The 22152-nt window shown below is 40.3% G+C and overlaps 3 protein-coding genes across 5 annotated transcripts; 2 read left to right on the top strand and 1 right to left on the bottom strand.

The window, feature by feature from the left end:
• Positions 1-266: 266 nt before the first annotated feature.
• Positions 267-3253, top strand: LOC131304256 (pentatricopeptide repeat-containing protein At3g28660-like). 2 transcript variants are annotated; one of them, XM_058331433.1, is made up of 2 exons: positions 267-1874; positions 2659-3253. In XM_058331433.1, exons 1-2 carry the CDS (start codon positions 373-375, stop codon positions 2822-2824), a joined length of 1668 nt encoding a protein of 555 aa, XP_058187416.1. In that variant the 5' UTR covers positions 267-372; the 3' UTR covers positions 2825-3253. The 2 variants fall into 2 exon arrangements, with proteins under 2 accessions (XP_058187416.1, XP_058187417.1); XM_058331434.1 differs by having other exon boundaries at positions 2642-3253.
• A 1770-nt stretch (positions 3254-5023) lies between these two features.
• Positions 5024-11567, top strand: LOC131304690 (uncharacterized). The gene is made up of 11 exons (XM_058332023.1): positions 5024-7330; positions 7737-7862; positions 7954-8145; positions 8251-8303; positions 8434-8681; positions 9034-9209; positions 9311-9526; positions 9617-10118; positions 10209-10342; positions 10718-10804; positions 10893-11567. The coding sequence occupies exons 1-8, from the start codon at positions 5024-5026 to the stop codon at positions 9875-9877; spliced, it is 3579 nt and encodes a 1192-aa protein (XP_058188006.1). The 3' UTR covers positions 9878-10118; positions 10209-10342; positions 10718-10804; positions 10893-11567.
• Positions 11568-15096: 3529 nt separating this feature from the next.
• Positions 15097-18624, bottom strand: LOC131304355 (uncharacterized). Of its 2 annotated transcripts, XR_009192385.1 has the most exons (5): positions 18223-18624; positions 16628-16885; positions 15939-16227; positions 15327-15442; positions 15097-15258 (listed from the first exon to the last, which is right to left on the bottom strand). XR_009192385.1 is itself a non-coding variant. In XM_058331573.1 (4 exons), the coding sequence occupies exons 1-4, from the start codon at positions 18526-18528 to the stop codon at positions 15402-15404; spliced, it is 894 nt and encodes a 297-aa protein (XP_058187556.1). In that variant the 5' UTR covers positions 18529-18624; the 3' UTR covers positions 15097-15401. The 2 variants fall into 2 exon arrangements, 1 of the variants encoding a protein (XP_058187556.1); XM_058331573.1 differs by having other exon boundaries at positions 15097-15442.
• Positions 18625-22152: the final 3528 nt, after the last annotated feature.

Genomic DNA, 22152 nt, shown 5'->3' with positions numbered 1-22152 from the left:
AGCCATTCTTTCGGGAAAATTTTTAGAATTTTCTCTATTTTCTAGTTTTGCAATTATTTTGAAATTTCCCCCTTTTTTTGTGGTAATTTTCGTTATTAATTGCGTCGGCTTTCGTTGGGGCGAATCAATTAGGGTTAGGATTTTCTAACTATTTAATAAGTTGTAAATCTTCGGGGCGAGATAGTTATTGATTATTATTGAAAGAAAAATAGTTTAGAGAGTTTCGTTTGTGATTTTCTTGTAGCACGATTCGTTTTTGTACTACAGTAGTTGATAGGTATATACACCCGTGAAAATGAAATGGAGGCAAACAGCAAATGTCAGAGGAGGCGCATCTGTATCTTTCTGCAGGACTAGCTGCTCGGTGTCCACATGATAGAAAATGTCAAATACATCCCCAGAGTATGGAACCGGTGCATGTACGCCGCACAACGCTGCACCAACATGCACCAACTCCTCCCAACCCACGCCCTATTCATCACCACCGGCCTCCACCGCAGCACCTACGCCGTAAGCAAGCTCCTCACCTTCACCGCCCTCTCGGACCGCGGCGACCTCTCCTACGCCTCTCTCCTCTTCGCCCAAATCCAAACTCCCAATTCCTTCACTTACAACACCCTCATCAGAGCCTACTCAAACAGTCCTCACCCACACTTGTCCCTCCACTACTTCAACCTCATGTTGAAAGACGACGCCGTTTGGCCCAATAACCACACTTTCCCGTTTGTACTCGTGGCGTGCGCCAATGCTGATTGTATGCTTTTGGGGTTGCAAATTCACAATTGGGTACTCAAATGTGGTCTGGGTTCATCGGATAGTCACGTGAAAACCGCGCTGATACGGTTTTATTTGGGGTGTAATGTTTTGGAGAATGCGCGGAAGGTGTTTGATGAAATTACTGACTTAGATGTTGTTCAGTGTAATGTCCTTATGACGGGGTATATCCAGCTTGGTTTGGCTGGAGAGGGGTTGAGTGTATTTCAGGATATGTTGGTGTCTGGAATTGAGTCGGATGAATTTTGTGTGACTACTGCGCTGACGGCTTGTGCGGATTTAGGGGCACTGGCGCAGGGGAAGTGGATTCACGAGTATGTTAAAAAGAGGGAAGGATTGGTGGCGGATGCGTTTGTGGGGACAGCGCTTGTTGACATGTACGTGAAATGCGGGTGCATTGATACAGCTGTGGAGGTTTTCGAAAGCATGCCAGGGAGGAGTGTATGCTCATGGGCAGCAATGATTGGAGGCTTTGCGCTTAATGGATATGCAAGAAAGGCTGTTGATTGCTTGGAGAGGATGCAGGTGGAAGATGGGCTAAGGCCCGACGGGGTTGCCCTTCTTGGGGTTTTAACGGCTTGTAACCATGCAGGTCTTCAAAAAGAAGGCCAATTTCTATTAGACAACATGGAAGCCCGATATGGCGTTGCACCTAAACACGAGCACTATAGTTGCATGGTGGACTTGCTTTGCAAAGCAGGCCAATTAGAAAAAGCACTTGAGCTCATAAGGAGAATGCCTATGAAGCCACTTGCTTCTGTTTGGGGTGCCTTGTTGAGTGGTTGTCGAAACCATAATAATGTCGACCTTGCGGAGGTGGCTGTGAAGAAAATTTTACTGATAGAGAAAGGTGATAGAGCTGAAGAAGATGGAGCTTATGTTCAGTTATCGAATATATATTTGGCTGCGGGGAATTGTGAAGATGCTGGTAGGATCCGGAAGAAGATTGGTGATAGAGGGCTTAAGAAGACACCCGGTTGCAGTATGATAGAGGTCGATGGTGTGGTAAATGAGTTTGTCTCTGGAGATGTATCTCACCTTCATATAGCAAATATACATGCAATGCTAGAACTGATGTCCCTTTATGCAATTCACAAGAGGTAATGAAATTCTTTCCGAATTCAGTAATGCAACGCATGTCAATTATTGTTCATATACTACCTAATGACTCACCCGCATTGAACACTTAATACAATAGCAAAGGACCATTAGCTTTTAGTTTCATTTGTATAAAATTAAATGCCTGCTTGCTTTCTAGGTTTGTTAGCCAGACCTAATATGGTTGTCTACGTTGATGGTGGTTCTCTCACCAGCTGGCGATTCATCAAGTCTAGAATGTATAATGTGTTCCACTAACTAAAATAAGTACTTACTTTTCAAATCAGTAATTATTTTTAGAATTAAAGGTGATTTTTTTTTTTTTTTTCTGGATACTGCTGTCAACTACTCAACCAAGTCAGTAGGGAAAATTTTCATTGTTAAACCATATTTCTTTTAGCCACATACAATCAAATTGAGTTTTGGGAGTACTGCTGTGAATTTTATCATAAAATCAAATCAAGTAGTGGGAGTATAGCTGTGAATTTTATCATGAAACCATTATAAGGGTAAAGAAACTAGACGCTGTTTTTGCTTCTGTGTTTTCCTAAAACTAATATGAACTGCTAGGGGTTTGAGATGTGTTCCTGTATTGAGTGCGTTCGGGTTTTCAGTTTATTTCGAAAGAAGCGACAAACTTACTCGATAGAGGTGATATAAAAATAGCTTTTAATACATGTCTAGCAAGCCTTTTGAGGACCACAAACACAAAAGCCATTTGCTTCTCCTTGAGAAAAAGTTCCTAAAGACAACTTAAATGTTGAAGCAGAGCATTGGGTGAGACAGGAAGGAACCTCTGAACGACCTGATGAACCTGACAACATTATGGCTTCTCGATTGGGGGCTACGGCAAGGTATGAATTCAGAAGCCAAGAGCAGCAAAGATGGCAATTCCAGCAAAGGAAGAAGCAATCACATGCTGAATTTATTGGACTGTCAAATCATGGGGTGATGTTTCAACTCCGTCGTGGCCTAGTAGTGTAAACAGCATGGAAGATGTATTCACATTTTTGGCTAAGAGTTGAATTGAAGAGTTCACTTACAAAATGGATTTTTTACAGCAGCAAATACGATGTTTTGGAGGATCCACAGTGTACGATTCTAATTCCTGATAAGCTGCATATAATGGGCAACGGAACGACAGGATACTACTACTTGGGGAGCAGAGCTAATTGCTAGCAACTATTGAAATGCAGAATAGGATGAATTTGAGCGTTTGATTTGTTGTGTTTTTTCTCAAGCAAGAACTGATTTTTTCGTGGTATTGTATTTTTGCCAAATGATGAAGGTGGCTCGGTATTGCGGTTCTTGTATATATATTTTTTTATCCTCAGTCTACTTTCTCCATCTAAGATGAGAAGTATGTCTCATTTTTTTTTTTGATTTTTGTTGGTAAAGATATTCTTTAATCATATGGATTTGAATAGGTATTATAGGCAAAATGGATGCCGATACAAAACTCTATATATGCTTCAATCTCTTTTAGGAAATATACAAGTACAAGGGTTAAGCCTTCTCACAACAACAATGTTCGAAGACGAACAAGCGTACAATCAGTTGATACCTAGGGTGAAAAAAGGGCGAATGGAAAAATAGATACCCACTCGATCGATTCTACAGTGATGTGTTGAAAAGAGATATTTTGTGTCTTCACTGACCAGCCACTTCACAAGCCATTCTTCTTGGAAGTGTGCTTCCTGTTTTGTAATTCTGGCCGGATACCAGGAAGAAAATTTTACCATTAGTACTGTATTTGCGTAGTGTTAACGCCACTTTCCTGCAAGTGTATTTTTGGTACAAGAATACACTTGCAGGAGAGTGACGTTAACAAAAAAGGAAGTGATAAAATTAGCGGCCTAATTTTTGTAACTGATTCTATTTTCCCATGGAGACAAGGACGTGCAACATCGATCACCGGCCCACCATCAAGGATTGGCCCCCCTCGCCACGCCAGCACTACCCTCAGGCATGTCAAACACCCATATAATTTCCTCACAATGGGAACTTCCAAGTGTATCCAAACAAATTAAGGTGATATGAAAAAAAAAAAAAAAAAAAAAGACAATCGGCGATCAAAAATGGAAAAAGAAAAGACCATCTTTTCTCTAAAATTCGGGCACAAGAGGCACGGTTGTTGTCAACAACAAAGCTAGAGCATAATGGACGAAACAGTGATTTGCTCCGTTCGTAGAAGTTGCACAATTAGAAGCCAAATAGCATAAGTAGATTGGATAACCAACGAGCAATAAAAAAGGCAGTTTCTACAAAAAAAAAAAAAAAATTGGGGGCATAGAACATCAGAAATACTTGTCCTTCGTATTGTTCACTCCTTAAGTGGTAGTTACTAGTATAAACAAAATCACATTAATCGAACATTGATAGCTATGTGAACATAACATATTTTAGTAATTTTTTTTTATGGCTATGATTTTGAGGATAGAAACATGTTTCGTTCATATAATTGCCCAAATCCGATCATTGCGATTTTTCACAAAACGTAGTTAACTTGTCAAGTTGAACAAAATGAACATTCCGAGTCTAGCAAAAGTTGAAGGGAAAGTCGGTGGGTGGGTTTTGAACCCCTGTTATTGAGCAATGAGCACGTCTTGAATTTTTTTTAAACGACAAAATATTATTAAAAAAATTTGATAATAGGTACATCAAATATGTCTTGAATCTTGATAGGCAAGCAAGTCCCACAAGATTCAAGAACATGATGTTTTTGAGTGTCAGGCGGGTCGACTATTTCAACCGTCCAAACGTGTTTTGGACGGTCTGAATTTTAGAGGAAAAAAAGAGAGGAGAGAAAGTGATCGAGTAGGAAAAAGAAATAATAAATATGAATCGTCAAAAACACGTTTACGCAGCTGGGATTGCCCACGGACATCCAAAAATTTCTCCAAGAACACGAAAGCCCTGGGCCCCTCCATTATTCTAATCCCTAAATTTTCCCTCCATAGCGCGGAAGCTTAACAGAAATTCAAAAGCTCTCCTTTTTCTCCACATTACCAAAACACCATTAATCTTCTTCTTCTTCCCCACACTGCCATAAATACAATCCATACACCTATACATACACCCTCTCATTCTTTTTCAAGTTTTCTCATTCCTTCAATTCAATTCTAACTGAAAAATATTGAAAAACCCTCCAATGGGTCTTAATAACAAGAAGCGAAAAAACCCACCACCATGTCCGCCGCCCGCCGCAACCGATGATAACGCCAATCAAGAACAGAACAAGACCGATGAACTTCCCCTCATCAAATCCCAATGCCAGCTCGCAATCGCCGCCCTCCGCCGCAACCCCGCCAAGGCCCACAGGCTCATGGAGGACGCGTGCCGCAGTCACTCAGACTGCGCCCTCGTGCACGCCGTCCGAGGCAACCTGCACGCTGTGGAAGCTTCTAGGATAGCCAGTTCCGACAGTGTCTTGAAACAGAAGCACATGAGGAGCGCGGTTGAGTCGGCTCGACGAGCGGCCTCCCTGTCCCCGAACTCGATCGAGTTCCGTGCGTTCTACGCCCAGGCAATGTACAATGCGTCGAGGGATGTCGAAGGGTTCGAGGAGGCCGCGAGAGAGTGCGAACGGGCGTTGTCCATCGAGAATCCGATCACCCCTGCTGAAGAAGTGTTGGTGGTTAAGGAGGAATCCACGGTGGAAGAGCGGATTCACGGTGTGAGGAAAAGATTGGAGTGGATTTTAGGGAAATGCAGGGAGGCTTCTTTATCGCTGAAGAAGAATCTTGGAAAAGAAATTCCACTGAAGGGCGTGATCGAGGTTGTGCCGGTTGATAGGAGGCCGCGAAATGGCAAAAGGAATGAAATCAAGATCAGGGTTTCGGAGGAAAGATCCGAGCCAGATAGTTCTAGAATGAGCGAACGGAAGAGACAGACTTTTCGGGAGGAGAGAGAGGGGGCCGCGGCGAAAATGGGCAAGTCGCGAACGTATTGGGATGCGATGAGTGACGAGAGAAAGATGGGGTTGATTGGAGTTAGAGTTGGTGATTTGAGGGAGTATTGCTGTTCAGTATGCAAGGATGGTTTAGCGGAAAGGGTATTTTCGGAAGGTATCGGTTATGCTGAGAAGAACAGGAGTTGGAAGTTCTGGGGGTGTTATTATTGTGATGAGAAGTTTGGAGATTTGGAACAGCGTTTGAAGCATATCGAGCGAGAGCACGAGGGGGAAATCGGGCAGAAGTTGAAGGTGAAGCCGTTTGAGTTTCCAGAAATTGATGCTGAATGGGCTGACATGCTTGTGAATGGTACATGGGAGCCAGTTGATACCCCCAGAGCCATTAAAATGATTGAAAAACAATTGAAATCCCAAAAATCGCGGAAAGGCTCAGTTGATGAAAATCGTGGAAAGGCTCAGTTGTTCGATCAAGATCCAGGCAGTGGAAGAAGAAACAATGATGAAACTTTGTTTGGCTTCAGTAATTGTAAATCTATTCCGTATTTTCTCCCCAGGGCCTGCAGAAATGACCAGAAGTGGCCATTGTCCGATGATATTGAGCGCGCAAATATCCTACAAGAAATCCATAGACAGTTCCAAGTTCTTGTGAGATACAAGTTTCTTACGGGGTACAATCTTAGCACGGTTATCACGCGTACGATAGCAGAACTGCAGAATTTTATCCCAGCATCGCAGCTTCAAAGTCAAGGCCTTGAAAAATCACCTCTCTGCATCTGTTTTTTGGAGGTGCCTCAGTTAAAGAAAATCCTTGAGCTCGTACAGTGTGTGTACGAACTTTCTGGGTCTGACTTTGGTCGATCTGATGACAGCAAGAGATGTCTTATTAAGGAAAGGATCTTTTTAACTGGTGACTCGTCGTGTCTCTTCGATGATTGTTTACTAAGGGTGGAGGTTATGCCACACAGACATCACGATGGTGTTGACGATGACAGTGATGGTTCTGCCTCAACTTGCAGTATTTGTGATGATGAAGTTGCTGTGCTGCCAGATATTGATGCTTTTACGAATTGGTTGTTCAAGGGTCCTCCGACTTCAACTGCAGAACAATTAGCATCATGGACACGTTTACTAGATGATATGAAACAAGAAGGGATGGAGGCATCAAAGGATTTCGAGCAACAATTTAATCTATTTGAAAGTCTGCGGAGCAAACAAAGCAAACTTCTAGGACAGTGCACATCATTACAAGCAATTGAGAGCATCTGTGCACAAGAACTCGAGAAGAGGGAGCAAGGTGGAAAGCATGTCCCACAAAGTTATGAATCACTCTTGAAGAAATATGCAAAGGAAGACTCTATGTCTGTGTTGGATGTGATAGTGGGAGTGGTGACAGAAGCCCGAAAAATTCATCATTTGGGAGTTGAGGAGGCTTTGAATAACAAGAGTTATAGGTCAAATGTTTTGAGAAGTACTGAACTTGAGGATCAAGAAGATGCTTCTATCAGAATGGCAATCCAGAAGGAAATGGAGCAGCCATTATCAGAGGTAGCTATGGAAAACGAAGCCTTAGACTTGATTGTTGATTTATTATTTTTTCCGGTTGTAAAAGTGTTATACAACTTGCATATCAAATCGCAGGAAAATTAATCTAACATCCTTCACCAGGGCCAGAAGCTTTGCAACTTGCCAATCTTGTTGCCTAGCTTTAGTTAATTAACAGAAGTCATTGGCAGATGGTTTGGAGCTTGCCAATGTTGTGAATAGTCTGGCAGTGTCAATTTATGCTTCTTTTCAGTTACAACCATTGGTTTTAGGAATTTGAACTTATGTTATAACTTTCTCCTTTTACTCCTCTGATGTTTGTTATTCAAATTCTTAGTCTTTGTCTATTCTCAAGTATAAGTACTCAGTTGTTTACTAATCTCGGGCAAGTTTGTGATGTTTCCTGCAGCTTCCCAGAATTGAAGAACCAATCACAAGGAACGGTGGAATTATGTGGCGTCTGTTGGCCATATATAAGCATTGCAGTTGTGATTATCGGGGCATCATGTTGCCTCTTGTGCGAAACTTCATACATGTTCGTACTGTTTCCACTGCATAATTATCTGAACTGTTTCCCCAACTTCCTTGTTCCAAATCTAATACTTTTGGGAATTTTGCTTTTGCAGGCAAAATTAGAGGCATTGGTTAATGAAGAAGAAAAGCAGAAGTCAGATGCTTTAACAGAAGCGCTTTTATCAGAGCTTGCTCTTGATACCAAGAAGAATACTAGCGAAGGAAACAGTGATCCAAAACTTTCAAAGAAAACTTCAAAGACTAAGAAAAAGATTAAAGGCCTCAGGAAATTGAAGGATCCGAAGGTTTCTAACTTTAGAGTCAAGTTGTATATTTTACCATCGAGGTTGCTTTCATGAATGCTGTGTATATTTGGTTCAAGATCATCTAATACTCTCCTCATATTGCAGGCTACTTGTGGCGACGAGCTAAACTTGGCACAAGAGGAAACTGCTGAACAAGAGTAAGTCCTAGTTATACTCTCACCAGCAGAATACACCAAAGAAGTATATGGCAAAGAACACATCCATCTTTGCTATTTTCCATACGTCTTACTGAGCATGTCATGTGTTGTGACCTTTGTCTTCATCCAGTCACTTTCCTGTTGTTGCTGTACGTCCCGATGACTTAAAGCTACGAGAACAGGAACTTAGGGAAAATTTCATACTGGAGGATAGAAAGCTTAAAGAGAAGTTGGAGTATCAAAGAAAGGTTGAGGACGAGGCCAAGCAGATGGCTCTAGCCAAGAGAACCACGAATGAAGCTGCACCTATAAAGGTTGAGGAGTCGACTAAACCGGTGGTTGTTTGCTCACAAAGGACCAAAAAGAGAAGAAAGAAAGGTAAGCATCCTTTTGGCGGACCTAGAATATGCAGAGTCCTCTTCCCTATGGAAAAGAAATGGCATCTTATACTTTTGTTGATTGTTATGCTCAAAGAAATATCAACCACTATCACTGTTTTGCTGAAAGTATGGCATAAATAAATGTACAGAGAGATGGATCAACATGTTGTGTAGTGCATTTGAGATTTAAAAAAATTGAGAAATACATGCAAGTATCCCACAAGGCTGACATAGTTTCTGCAAGCTGATGGAGATTCTGATAAAAGTTGTGTCTATTTCATTTCACTGAAGTACTCAAAAACTATGGCAAGAGCCTTCGCCCTGACTTTTGGCTTGTCAACTATTTCCAGATACGTTACAAGCACAGAAGAATCTTCCCTTGGCAAAGATCCCAGAATTAGAAGATGACCTTGGGGTCTTATCAACTTGCAGCACGTTGGGAACTATAAGTGGATCAGATATATTTAACCCCGGGCTGAGGAATGATACTGGTGAATACACTTGCTTTGTAAATGTCATCGTACAGGTTAGTTTTCATTGAAAAGAATTCCATTTCTATGCTGCCAGAACATGTGTTTCATTTCCATGCCCTTGGTCTGTAATATGAACTTTTCTGTGAACATATAGACTTTCTGGAATTTAAGAAAGTTCAGAGAGGCGTTTATGAGTGGAGCAACATCCGAGCATGTGCATATTGGGGACCCCTGTGTTGTCTGTGCATTAAAAGAGATTTTCATTGCCCTATGTGAGGCGTCTGCAAATAAGGAAAGAGAAGCAATTTCTCCCACTTCTTTAAGAAATGCTCTGATCAAGTTGAACCCTGATAGTAATATATTCCGTGAAGTAAGTTAACAATTTGGTTGGTTGTTATAATCGTCATATTTTACCCTTATTCCAAAGTCACAAATTCAGAGATTTTCTGTGTTTTTACAGCCACATATGTACGACACTTCAGAAGTTTTGGCAATCGTTTTAGATAGTCTTCATAAATCAACAGTGGGAAGCAAATGTGCTGAAGGCTCTTGGGACTGTGGCAGTGATGCTTGCATAGCACATGAACTTTTTGGAATGGACATACTTGAAAAAATAATCTGTTCCAACTGTGGTATGGAATCCAGAGAAGAGAAGCATACTTCTTTCCTCTACGGCATATGTGCGGGCTCTCTCATAACAATAAAGGCATGTTTCATCTGATTATTTATTTTGATGAAAAACTAGCAAAAAAAATTTCCTCAATTCTTGGGCTCATTTTCATTTGTTTTGCTACTTCAGAATATGCAGCCAGAGAGCCATTTTGATGAGATTTTCAAGCTTGCAGAAAGGAACTATGTCGATTGTGAACCACAATTTGCTTGTGATCCTGAGATAGGAGGATGTGGCAAACACAAAAGTCTTCTCAGTTACCTGAGAACGGCTCCACACGTGTTTGCAATAGGTAAAGGACTAGAAGTCTGGAAATAATTTCAGACAGCACGCAGTTCATTCCGAGTCTACTTACTAGCTTGTTCTTGTTTGGTCATTGCAGCTCTACTTTGGCCGACTGACAGTGAAAGCAGAGAAGATATATCTGCAACATTGACAGCTTTGACTACTGAGATAGATATGGCCGTCTTCCACGATGGTTTAGATTTAGGGAAAAAACATTCCCTTTTCTCAATGGTAAACGTCGTCTTTGCTTGAACATGTCCTATCTTTTGGTTGCGTTTTTCGTGATGGAAATTGGACCTATATTCCTTTCAGTTCTTGAAGTATGATTTGGTGGTCTTAGTTTGGTAGTTTTCCCTTCTGTTGTTGATAGTTCTCGGGTGATTTAGGCTTCAACGGTGTCCTTGAAACAAAATGCAAGTACAAGAAAATAGACTAACTTGACAAAACGGTTCCCATCAAATGAGGGTAGGCATGGTTAGAAGTTAGAACTCTATACCATCTTTTGCTATCTATATCTTTCTTCTAGTTTCCGATCCAATCTCCATTTTATCTAATAATCTGTGACAAAAACAAATCATCTCACCGAAAATCCTTGTCTATTTTAAGGTTTGCTATTTTGCGCAACACCACATATGCTTTGCGTACAGCCAAGAGCTGGAGAAGTGGATTATGTACGATGACGAGACTGTGAAGGTAACCATTCAGTTTAAGCCACATGTTTCTATTTGTATGTGTCTTCGTCTCTCGTTTTCGTTTTCTTATTACCGTGAAATCTGAGCAGGAGGTTGGTTGCTGGGATGATGTAATCTCCACGTGTGAAAGAGGGCGTCTGCAACCTCAGTTTCTGTTTTTCGAAGCTACAAAGTAGTTTTTTCTTTTGGTCATTGATTGGAACGCATAGCAAGCCAGGCATTCTTGCTCTTCATCCAATTCCAGAAGATTAGGAGCCGGGTATTGGAAGAAAAACTTCACTTTCATACCAAAGTCGATAGATAGATGATAAAGTAGCACTGATTAGGGAATGAAAACTTTGGCAGCGTGGGAGGAAGACAACTTCTGTAAATCTCTTTTTGTCTTTGTCGACACTCTAATTTGGCTCAACAGATATTTTGGGTCCCACCTTGGGACGATCCCGATGATGACGCGATTTTGTATACTTTGATTAGGTGTGAGAAGTCTTATGAACCATGTGGAACTCTTAAAGGATGAAGGGGTACCTTAGAATTAGGAATGTGAGTGCCGAATGTGCTTAGAACGTGTTTTAGCCTTGGTAGCTTTGACAAACGTTGATCAAGTCTGCTTTCAACCCACTTTTCGTAAACTAAACATCTTTATTTTTATGGTTTGATTCAACCATCTTATGGTACATTCAAAACCCTCTTTATTGATATATAATAAGCCTCAATCCAATTGAAATGAGGGAGATGCGAGGATTTTACCATAACGATTCATTTTTCGACCCACTGAGGGTATAATCGTCATATCCTCTGATGTACACAATATTCTGAATCCAAACCACTTGGTTTAGAAAGTAGACTTCACAAGCTTTCTAACGGTCTAAAGAACGCGCAAATCTGAGTTCGGGAGTGTCCGGAGCGAGTCTGCGAAATTTGGTCTCTTATGTTGTCTTGGTTGAATTGGCGGCTGTGAAATCTATTTGCTGGCCGCCAGATTGATCTGCTGGCTGAGAAAATCTATTTTCTACGAATCCAGAAGCTTCTGCAAGTGTTCTGGTCGGCCTGAACTCTTCCCATCCAATTATTCAACTTCTTGTACATATTATGTGAGAGGAGAGAGTACGAGTACGGAATAATTACCCCTAGAGATCTAGCATCACGCACCATTCATATTGCATTGGTTGTGCTAGGACATCCCATTCAAAATTAATTGGCAATGAGTAGAGAGGCCGCCTTGGCTCATATACTAGTTTACGGTAATTGATGGTGTAAACCTAACATACGAGTAACTATTATGTTATACACAACCGATATAATCTATACTCTTTATACATTCCGACACATAGTGGAAACCAGCCGTGGATGTACTGGGTTTTATAACTGGGACACACCAAAAATCTGTCCTTTTTTGTGGGTAGTTTCGGAGTTCGAGATGTGATGCAGGGAGGTGTGTCGAAATAGAAGTACGCGCAACAAAGACAATCACGAATAAGTATGAACTAGAGGTACTCCCTCTACGAACACACAATAATGAAAAATAATCTCAATTTTCATTAATCAATTCATAAACAACAACCCCTTTGCCCTAAGGCTTACATCCTTATTTATAATAGTAGAACTCCTAAACCTAGCCAACATTCCTAAAATACGGAAAAAGGAAAATAAGCCATAAGGAAACAAAATCAACCCTAATTCTCTTAATCAAGTAATCTATGGAATAGGAAACCTCAATCAAAAGAAACTAGGAAAGTAGATACTTCTAAAATAATTTGACTAAATTAAAACATAATGAATTATAATACTAAGCCTGAATTAATTAAAATAAAATACGACTTTTCTTGGAATTCATCCTGCATTATTCTCCCCGTCTTGAAGAAACTCATCCTCGAGTTTATATAGTCGAATTCGCCGAATCATGTCCGCATCAATCTTATACTTCATATTAATTTTTCCGAACCCAAACTGTAAAGAGTCTTGAAAAATAAAAGTACTCCCCCCGTCCCTAAATAAGTGTCCGGTACGCAAAACTAAGCCTTCAAAAAGATGTATTTGTTTCGTTAAAAAAATCAATTTTTTCTTACAAATCAATAGATAGCAATGAATTCTATTAGATTGTGAAAAAAAATTAAATTTTTTAATAAAAAATATGCATGTTTTGTAAAGTCTAGTTTTGCGCGCCGGACACTTATTTAGGGACGGAGGGAGTAAGAATTTTCTTCCCAATTTTCTCGATGTACGCAATCCAAATATTCTCCTTTCACAACAGCTTCAATATATTCCCAAAAATGATCCATGAATTGATTATCCCAACAAATTTTACCACCGTCGACAGCTTTACTATCATGGAAATAAAACTCACTTGTCAAAGTAGAATTTGTGCACCCTATGATAGATGGGATATCACTACCGAGAAGAATACATGAGCCGTTGACGAGAATAGGGGTTACTTCCTTAGGTGCCGTTGATATGCCCATTGGGGTGTAGTTAAATGCACAATTTTCTTCCCCGTGATCTTGACTCGATTTAATATTGGAAATAGGAATATGCATCCCATTAACTACAATGGGCAGTGGACTGATTTCATAATCATTCTCCCCCTGAAAATTATACTTTCCATCCGCAACATGCACATCTTCAACAATATTGCCTTCACAATCTTCAAACCCTTCACCTACGTATTCATCAAATTTTGGAGGCAAATCGCAATCAACTTGAGATCCCAATGAAATAGTATATGTGTTAAAAAATATTTCACCTAATTCTTCCTCTAGTACATCGTCAATAGAGTCTCCTACGTCTCCCTCAACTAGAATTTCTTCTATAACTTTTTTTTCTCTTGCACCAACCTTCAAGATTTTTTCTGGCTTCATACCTCCTTGGAACTCAGGAAAGTTGATCTTCAAACCAGATTCCCAAAGTCGCGAATCATGATTAACAACCTTGACCGCCCTTGATCTCCCCGTTGATTGACGGTTACCAGCCAAAGGTTTGGTGATAGAAACATCATCCGATACCTCCTCCTCTTTCGGAAACCGAAGTTGAACCGGATGACGGCGAGGTGGATTCCCCCCAACAGCCATGGCAGCTACCTGATTGGTTAGGATGCCAATCGCATCCATCACACGCTGCTCAAGTTGTTGGAACCGCGCCACCATTCGTGCTTCTCGTGCAGCTTTACTTCGATCATACACATCTTTGGCAACAGCATAACGAACTCCTTGTCGCGCCATGATCCTGAATCGAACGCAAGCTCTGATACCAACTGATGTAGGGAGGCGTGTCGAAATAGAAAGTACGCGCAATAAGGACAATCACGAACAAGTATGAACTAGAGGTACTCCCTCTACGAACACACAATAATGAGAAATAATCTCAATTTTTATTAATCAATTCATAAACAACAATCCCTTTGCCGTAAGGCTTACATCCTTATTTATAATAGTAGAACTCCTAAACCTAGCCAACATTCCTAAAATACCGAAAAAGGAAAATAAGCCATAAGGAAACAAAATCAACCCTTATTCTCTTAATCAAGTAACCTATGGAATAGGAAACCTCAATCAAAAGAAACTAGGAAAGTAGATACTTCTAAAATAATTTGACTAAATTAAAACATAATGAATTATAATACTAAGCCTGAATTAATTAAAATAAAATACGACTTTTCTTGGAATTCATCCTGCAGCAAGATGTCTAACCTTGGAGGTTCTCGTTCTCTAATGTTATACAGTTATGGAAAGATTTGTTTTGTGGCTGGTCAACCGTTTTTTTGTATTCAAGAAATAGTTCTTTGCCCGTTGTGTGTTATGGTTTGACAAATTTCTCAACAACTAATTCCAGAAGATCATAGAATCCTGAAAACCAAGTAGCCTGGTTTGCTCTACACCCTCAACTCAACTCAGCTTGAGAATATCAAGCCATCAACAGCACTTTCAACCATTTCTCTCTCTTGCTCCTGTACATTAACGCAATAACGCACATATGTCTGCACGTGTATAGTCGGGGTGGTGGTGGATGGTGATGAATCTTCCCGGTTCTTCTTCTTTGTTTTTTGTTTTTGTTTTTTGTTTTTGTTAGTAATACGGTATTGTTATTTACAGTTTGCCTAACGTTGTTTTGCTTTCTTTCTTCTGTGGTTGTTTTTCCAGAGCTTGTAACGCCCCATGCGGTATTGTCTGTAGCCATGTGCTTATGTTACTGAAATCTAATAACCCAGGCAGAACAATGTGGTTAGCAGTTAGCTAAAGACAGAACAATAACACATCATTCAAACATCAAAAAAAAACCCAGAGAGAGACAAGTCGCAACACAGAAATTAATCCCAAAATTTTTGATAGATTTCTGAAGAAGGTACAATATGATTTCAGTTCTTCAGCTATTACTCTTGGATGAAAACAGTTGATGGCCTGACGAGAGGCAAAGAAAGCTAGCAAAGCTTGGTTGGTGTCCACAACATTGATACATTCCGTTCAAACGCAAAGAAAGCTAGCAAAGCTTGGTTGGTGTCCACAACATTGATACATTCCGTTCAAACGCAGTTCCAACGCCATGCCTAAAATACATTTGTCATCTTCAAGTAAAAACATATACTACATTGGTGTTGTATGTCCTGGTCATGTTGAAGTGTTAGCCTCTGGTGCAAAATCTCTAGCCACTGGTGAAATACATATGAACGGAAGTTAACCAACTTGCACAAAAATCCCAAAGAGAAATAAAGAAACTGAAGGTGACAATCCTTGGTTTAATTTCTGTAACAAAAATGAATTGTCAGCACATTTTGTTTGTAGACGGGAAATCCTTCTCCCTTCCTTTCAATTTGGCTTGTGCAACACAATCTTAGGCAATACAATGCATTGGTAAACTAGTTGCAACCCGTTTAACTAGGCATTTCATGATAAACGAATTGCAACAAACTATAAAGAACCACATCTTGAAAACTAGTAAAAAGGATTGCACCCATCGATAACCTTTTGTGATTCGGGCAGTGATACATAGTGAACCGATCCCATGGTTTCGACATCCTAACACACAAGATATGTATTTGAGCGTGCAAAAAAGATTTGAATTTGAGCAAAACTGGTTCTGATATCATCAACACGTGCGATAGATAAAACCATGCCAATGCATCAAGAAAAATCAACCGAACTAACCTTTGGACGATGATGGAACCACAACTATATGCATGGTGGCATTGTTCGGAGGAAGATCTAATCGAAGGGGATAAAGCTTTCCATTCAATCGATTGCGCAAACACACAATAACATCCTCCAGCCCTGTTTCTTCCTCCAACTTTGCAGTCAATTCCTCCAAACCATGCCCCTTAAAATGGAAAGAAGGCTCTTCCCTGCCCTCCTCAATTTTCACATCGTCTTCCACAACACTATAGTATATAACCCGGCCTTCAGACTTTGCCGATGTCCCCCCAATCGAATCACTTGACTGCATATAGATGTTTAATGAGGGATGACAATGACATACAAAAAAAAAAAGATTCGTAGGTTGTTTTTAAAGAGAACAATGTGGTTATTAGTGGCCCTTTCATTTAAGACGAAATATTGACCATTTTTGTTCATAACTTTAAACTTCTGTCACAATAGCTTCTCTCGCCCCAAAAATTCCAAAAGTTTTTGTTTGCTAGAGTTTTCAGAATCCGTTTTGCATACCACCATTTCAAGCCATTTTTTAAAACAGATTTATCATTTTCTTATCTTACTCATTTTTCACGGGAAGTGAATTTCCAGAATTTGAGAACCTATACTTAAGGTCCTTTACCAAAAGAGTATGCGGAAACAGTTTCGAAAACTATCAGATCCAAAAAGCAATGCAATCAAAATCTAACCTCGAGTTTCGAGGATCTCGGTGTCCTAAGATGGAACGAAGGTGAGCTTGGTTCAGACTCAGAGAGAGAATCGGATCGAACTGGCGGCGGAGATGCCAATTGAGGAGGGGGTTGCTCAGGCCGAAGCTCAACAATATCAACTTCCCACATTATCCAATCCGTATGGCGGTGAGGAATATCATGCGTGATCGAATTCCTCCAAGGCGGCAATCCCCCATTTGCACGCAAATAATTGCCATAGCGGGTTTTAAGCCTTACCTGAAACCAAATGATCAACTTTTCAATGGGGTTTGTTGGAAACAGTTCAGTCAAGTTTCACAAATACTTAAAATACAGTCCAAAGAGAAAATTAAAGCTAGAATTAAAAGCTATCAGGAACCGAAATTATCAAGCATTGTCAAATGAATTCCACATTTATGATGATGCAACTATTGCTTTGCAAACTACTTTGAAATTTATATTGACACGACTATTGTTTTGGTAAACAAACTTCCAAATTACTCAAATATTGTTTAGCAACGTTTCGCTGTTTTACCATGCACATCGCCAGCTTCTTTTTTCCATTTGAACCACAGGAATTTACTTATTTCACCAGCGTTTCTTTTCAGTCCCTCAAGGTCTGTTTGAGTAGAAAGAAATCTATCTATTCTAATACATAAAGGGCACCATTTGATATGGACTCCCTTTTGAGGCTAGCTCACATTTTCACTTTCCTAAATTGGACAATTTAAATCTTAATTTCCATGGACTTCATAACACCACCTAAAATAACTACAGGGTTAAAACAGTAAAATAGGATTCCTACTTACACTACCCATGCTCCCACATTTTCCCAGTTCTAACCCAAACTGTCTTCTGCCTTCTTCTGTTCTCTGATGCCATTCTCTCTCGCTTTGCCATCTCCACGTTAACCCATCTCCAATGGCAACAAAGATTAGGTACTATCAACCCAATCAATTTCTTCGTTTGCTGCTTTTTGTATGCAATAAGTCTACGAACACTCCTACTGACCACTCCTCTCTCACATACGTGTGAGCCGACTCTACAATTAAATGTGTGGGGCCAACACCTATGTGAGAAAGGAGTATGTGAGAAAGGAGTAGTCGGTAGGAGTGTACGTAGCATTGCTTGTTTGCATTTTGTTTAAAACGTGTCAGTGCAAAGTTGAATCATTATCTCAATGTCAAATATTATGTAATGGTGCTCCCTTTGTACTCCTAATTAATTGCACAAGCATTGCGTGTGCCCCATACGCTAGTTGCTATTATGAGGTTATAATTACTTACTCACTATATATGCTCCGATCATCATAGGAAGAGAAAATTTGGGAACTTTAAGAAGAAAATGAAAAATTTCGTGCGTTTTCACAAGAAAGTGAAGGCTGTGTAACTATGCTTTGTACAAGAAGAATCACTTTTTAGCATTTTCGACTATTTTTGTGCTAATCAAACAATTAAAAAAAAGTTATCTTTATCATCTTTACTCTAATCAAACGGACCTCATAAACAGAAAAATGAACAAATTTTCTTCCATTACCTGTATAAAAAAAAAATTACATTTTCTGCGCAAATCAAATGGAAATTTCGTTCCTTTACCTGAAACCCATCTCTGATCGGCTCCCAATCGACCTTGGAATCAAGTTTCCTGGGCAGCGTTTGACACACCCTCCTTCCCGTAACGCCCAGCAGAAACTGCTCGTCCGTCGCCGTCAGATACTTCCCGTAACAGCTCCTGAGCCTGACGACGCCGTCCACGCCGTCGACGAATTCGACGGTCCACTTGGCCCTCTGAATCGATCCCTGTCGATCTTGGCACACCGATTCTTGGTCCTCTTCTGCTAGCAGGTACTTGTCGTGGTGGCTCCTGAGCCTGACCGTTTTCGCCTTCTGGAACATCTCCATTCCGCTCTGCAAAATCGAAGTCCGATTTTGTCAGAAATTAGATCTCAGTCAGAAAGTGGGTCGAAAAGTTTGATGGGTTTGTTTACCTGTATTGTTACGCTAGTAACGGGCGATGAAGGTGGCTGGGTTTGATGTGAGTGCATGAAACGGTGTGACCGTGTGACGGGGGAGTAACAAAAGACAGATAACTCTTCTTGGACGGCAACGGTAATTAAGAGTGATTATTTTGGTGCTCTGAGTATTGTTACGTCATGTTCTAGAGCCTTCTTCGCCACATCTCATTTTGGAAGTCAGCTCGGCTGCAAACAAGTCGAATCGAGCTAAATTTTAAAGAGAACTCAAACAATGCTCAAGCTTGATAAAAATTCGACTAGCCAAGCTCGCTTATGTTCGATGATTGATTTCTCATACTAAAATGTGGTGGTGAAGATTTATGAAGTATCGTTATAGGAGTAATAAATTTTCTTACCATTAATAAAAAAATAGATTTTATAGTGCACTACAGGTTATAGTGTGTCTGGGTAGGTTTTATCAACTTCTTATCGTCATGACATAAATTATTCAATTTTTATGACTAGATCACCGAGATGTGAATTATGAAACGGTGTGAGGGGGAGTATACCCAGGTTACTGTTCGGGGACGGCAACGGTAATTTTAATGAGACTTTACTTAACGGTTTGACTTTTGAGAATGTCCACGATTCCACGTTTAACTTTAACGGTAACGCATCGTTTTATTTTTTGTACTCTTTTTGTTGTGGCCCATGTAAAATTTTCGGTGCCATATGGGTATATCCCATGTGATACTTGCTCGGTATATTCGAGATGTCCAATACACTTTTGAACGCCTCGAATTGAAACCATTTCTCTCCTCTCACTCCAACATTTTCTCCAAATCCTAGCCGTCGTCCAAAAACGCAATGGACAGCTCGGATGCACCGAGCAGGTACCACATGATACCTATTCGGCACTGAAAATTTTTCCGGAGGTATACCGTATACATGGGGACAAATATCGACAAATTTTTCCTGGATATACCATAAAAAAATGGGAGCGAGTTTCTCACTCTCCTTTTGATATCCAAATCGTGAAGGAGTTTTCGGTTTGTACTCTTGTATATTGATTCACAAAAGTTTATATTTCATATTAATCAATTAAACTCTTAAAAAGGAAATCTACACATTCGATCTGTAAAAAAGGTGGCTTATTAAACTAAACAGGTTAAACTTTTGTTAAACTAAACAGGTTAAACTTTTGTCATACCAAATATAAAATTCTATGGGAATAATACTGATCGGACAAATCATATTACACCCTCGATATTGTGCATCTCATAATCTATGGGATTACATATCACTGAGGGTCATCATCGGTTTGGGTCGGGCCGGCCCAGCCCGCCAAGTCACTACCCTAACCTCCCGCAGTCTGGGTTGAGCAGGGTTTTTTCTTTTTCCGGGCCAGGCAGGCCGGGCTGTGTTTCTTAAGTTGAAGTCCAAGCCCGCCCACGGACTAGCCCAATTACTGGGCTGGTGGGCCAAAGTTCGGGTGGGTTCACGGGCGGGGCCTCACAAAAAAATATACATTATATTAGTACGATAAAAAAATGTATATAATATTAGCACCTCACACTCAATACAGTCATATACGTTATATATTGTATGTATATATTATATGTTATAGCATTGGGAGCATAAAAAGAACTCCTCCAACCGACAAGGCTTCTACAGCCAACCACAAATGTATAGAGCACCCCACATACCTCTTTATTCTTTCAAGACCAGACTTTTGTTTCTCTTTCTCGGTAAGTGAACTTCTTCTTCTATTTATTTGCTTAGTGGAGAAGTATAGTTGGTGGTAGTAGACTAAAATGGAGCATAATAAATTACTAGTATAATGGGCGGGCCGATGGGCAGGTCAAGCAAAAATACTTAGCCCAAGTCCGCCCATTGGACGGGCCGGGTAAAAGCCTAGCGGGGCGGGCGGGTCACGGGCCTTCGGGCTAAATGATGACCCTTACATATCACTGTCGTGTTCAATCAAAGTCGTAGATATTTCAACCAAACACCGTATATGCGGTCACCATATCGTGTAATTTGTATGTAGTGCAATCCGATACTCATATACGGTCAAGTAAATGGGTCCTATATGTAGATATACATACAAGAATAGAAGCGTGCCAATATTTTTTTTTGCAGAAAAATATTTGCTAATTTTAAATTCATCAATTTGATTTTTTTAAGAGTGATTGACGTGATTTAGTTCAAAATTGATTGAGAAAAAGATTTATAAAAAAAATTAAGTTGTTTTTATAATTATACTCCTGTGATCCGAATGTTATTTTTCAATTTCTTGATATTCGAGTCTGGAGCTGCATTTCAAATTGGCACAAAAGCTATTAAATAATCTCCTTAATTTCTTTCGTCGTCATCTTATTAGAATTCATTTCAAACGACCTCAATCTGAGGATTAATATGTTTCTTAGTTACCAAAAAACAATCTAACATTTGAGGGAGAAACTAGGAGAGTATTTAAATCTCATCAAACAAATGCGAAGTAAAATGTAGGTGATTCCGAGGCCGCATGTGGCGGGATTTTTGGCGGTGGCACATCAGGAGAAGGGGGGTTTGTTTTCTTTTCTGTTGTGGTTTAGGTGTCCCCTTTGCGGTTCTATTGTCCTGGTGTAAGTTCCCCAGATTCAGTGGGTGATGGTGGTGCTCGCCGTCGTCGAGGTTTGTTGTGTAGCTGGTAGGCGTTCGGTTTTTGATTTGCGAGGTTCTAGAGTCAAAACTTAGAAATTTAGGCCTCCTATTTGGTTATTGTATTCTCTTGCGAATGATAAGCATTTTTGATGTGTTGAGCTCTTTCTATCAATGAAAGTTCCTACAATTTAGACAAAAAAAATATAAAAAAATATGACAACATGTATTTGAATACCAATTAAATCGCTTGATTTTACCACTACAAATGAAGTATAAACGCGTTAAATTTATCATGTTTTGAATTAAAGGTGATGTTATATGAAAAAATAATTTGTCTCTTAAAAAGGAAAATAAGTACTTAACAAATAAGAAACTTAGGTCCTTGCGTAACATGGCCTAATCCTTCGGAGCCAAAATATTACACCCTTTCCAATTTCATTTCACCTCGAGTAAACGCCATGAATCAATGCTTCACAGTTGTGAATTTGGTAGCCTTAGATTCAAGGGTAGGCGGCGTCCTTCCTATCGGAAAGCTCATAATCAACATTGACTCGTGACAAATATTTGGCGAAGGCAACAACGACGGAGGCGTTTTTGGAGTAGCCTCGACAACCTCGACGTCCCACAAAACCTTCTCTTGCGTTTTGGCTCGTTGCGGAACGTCGTGCGTCACCGAATTCCGCCATGGTGGAAAGCCCCCATTCGGCCGCAGAAAGTTCCCACTCAGTGTCTGAAATCGGCAACAATGAAGGAGGTGTTTTTGGAGTCGCCTCGACTACCTCGACGTCCCACAAAACCTTCTCTTGCGTTCCGGCTCGTTGCGGAACGTCGTGCGTCACCGAATTCCGCCATGGTGGAAAGCCCCCGTTCGGCCGCAAAAGTTCCCACTCGGTGTCCGAAATCGCACCGAAAAGCCGTCCCGTAT

Source organism: Rhododendron vialii, chromosome 10a, assembly GCF_030253575.1.
Source record: "Rhododendron vialii isolate Sample 1 chromosome 10a, ASM3025357v1".
In the NCBI taxonomy this organism is placed as follows: domain Eukaryota; kingdom Viridiplantae; phylum Streptophyta; class Magnoliopsida; order Ericales; family Ericaceae; genus Rhododendron; species Rhododendron vialii.
Note: the sequence above shows the minus strand (reverse complement) of the source record. Positions and strands in the feature narration are given on the sequence as shown.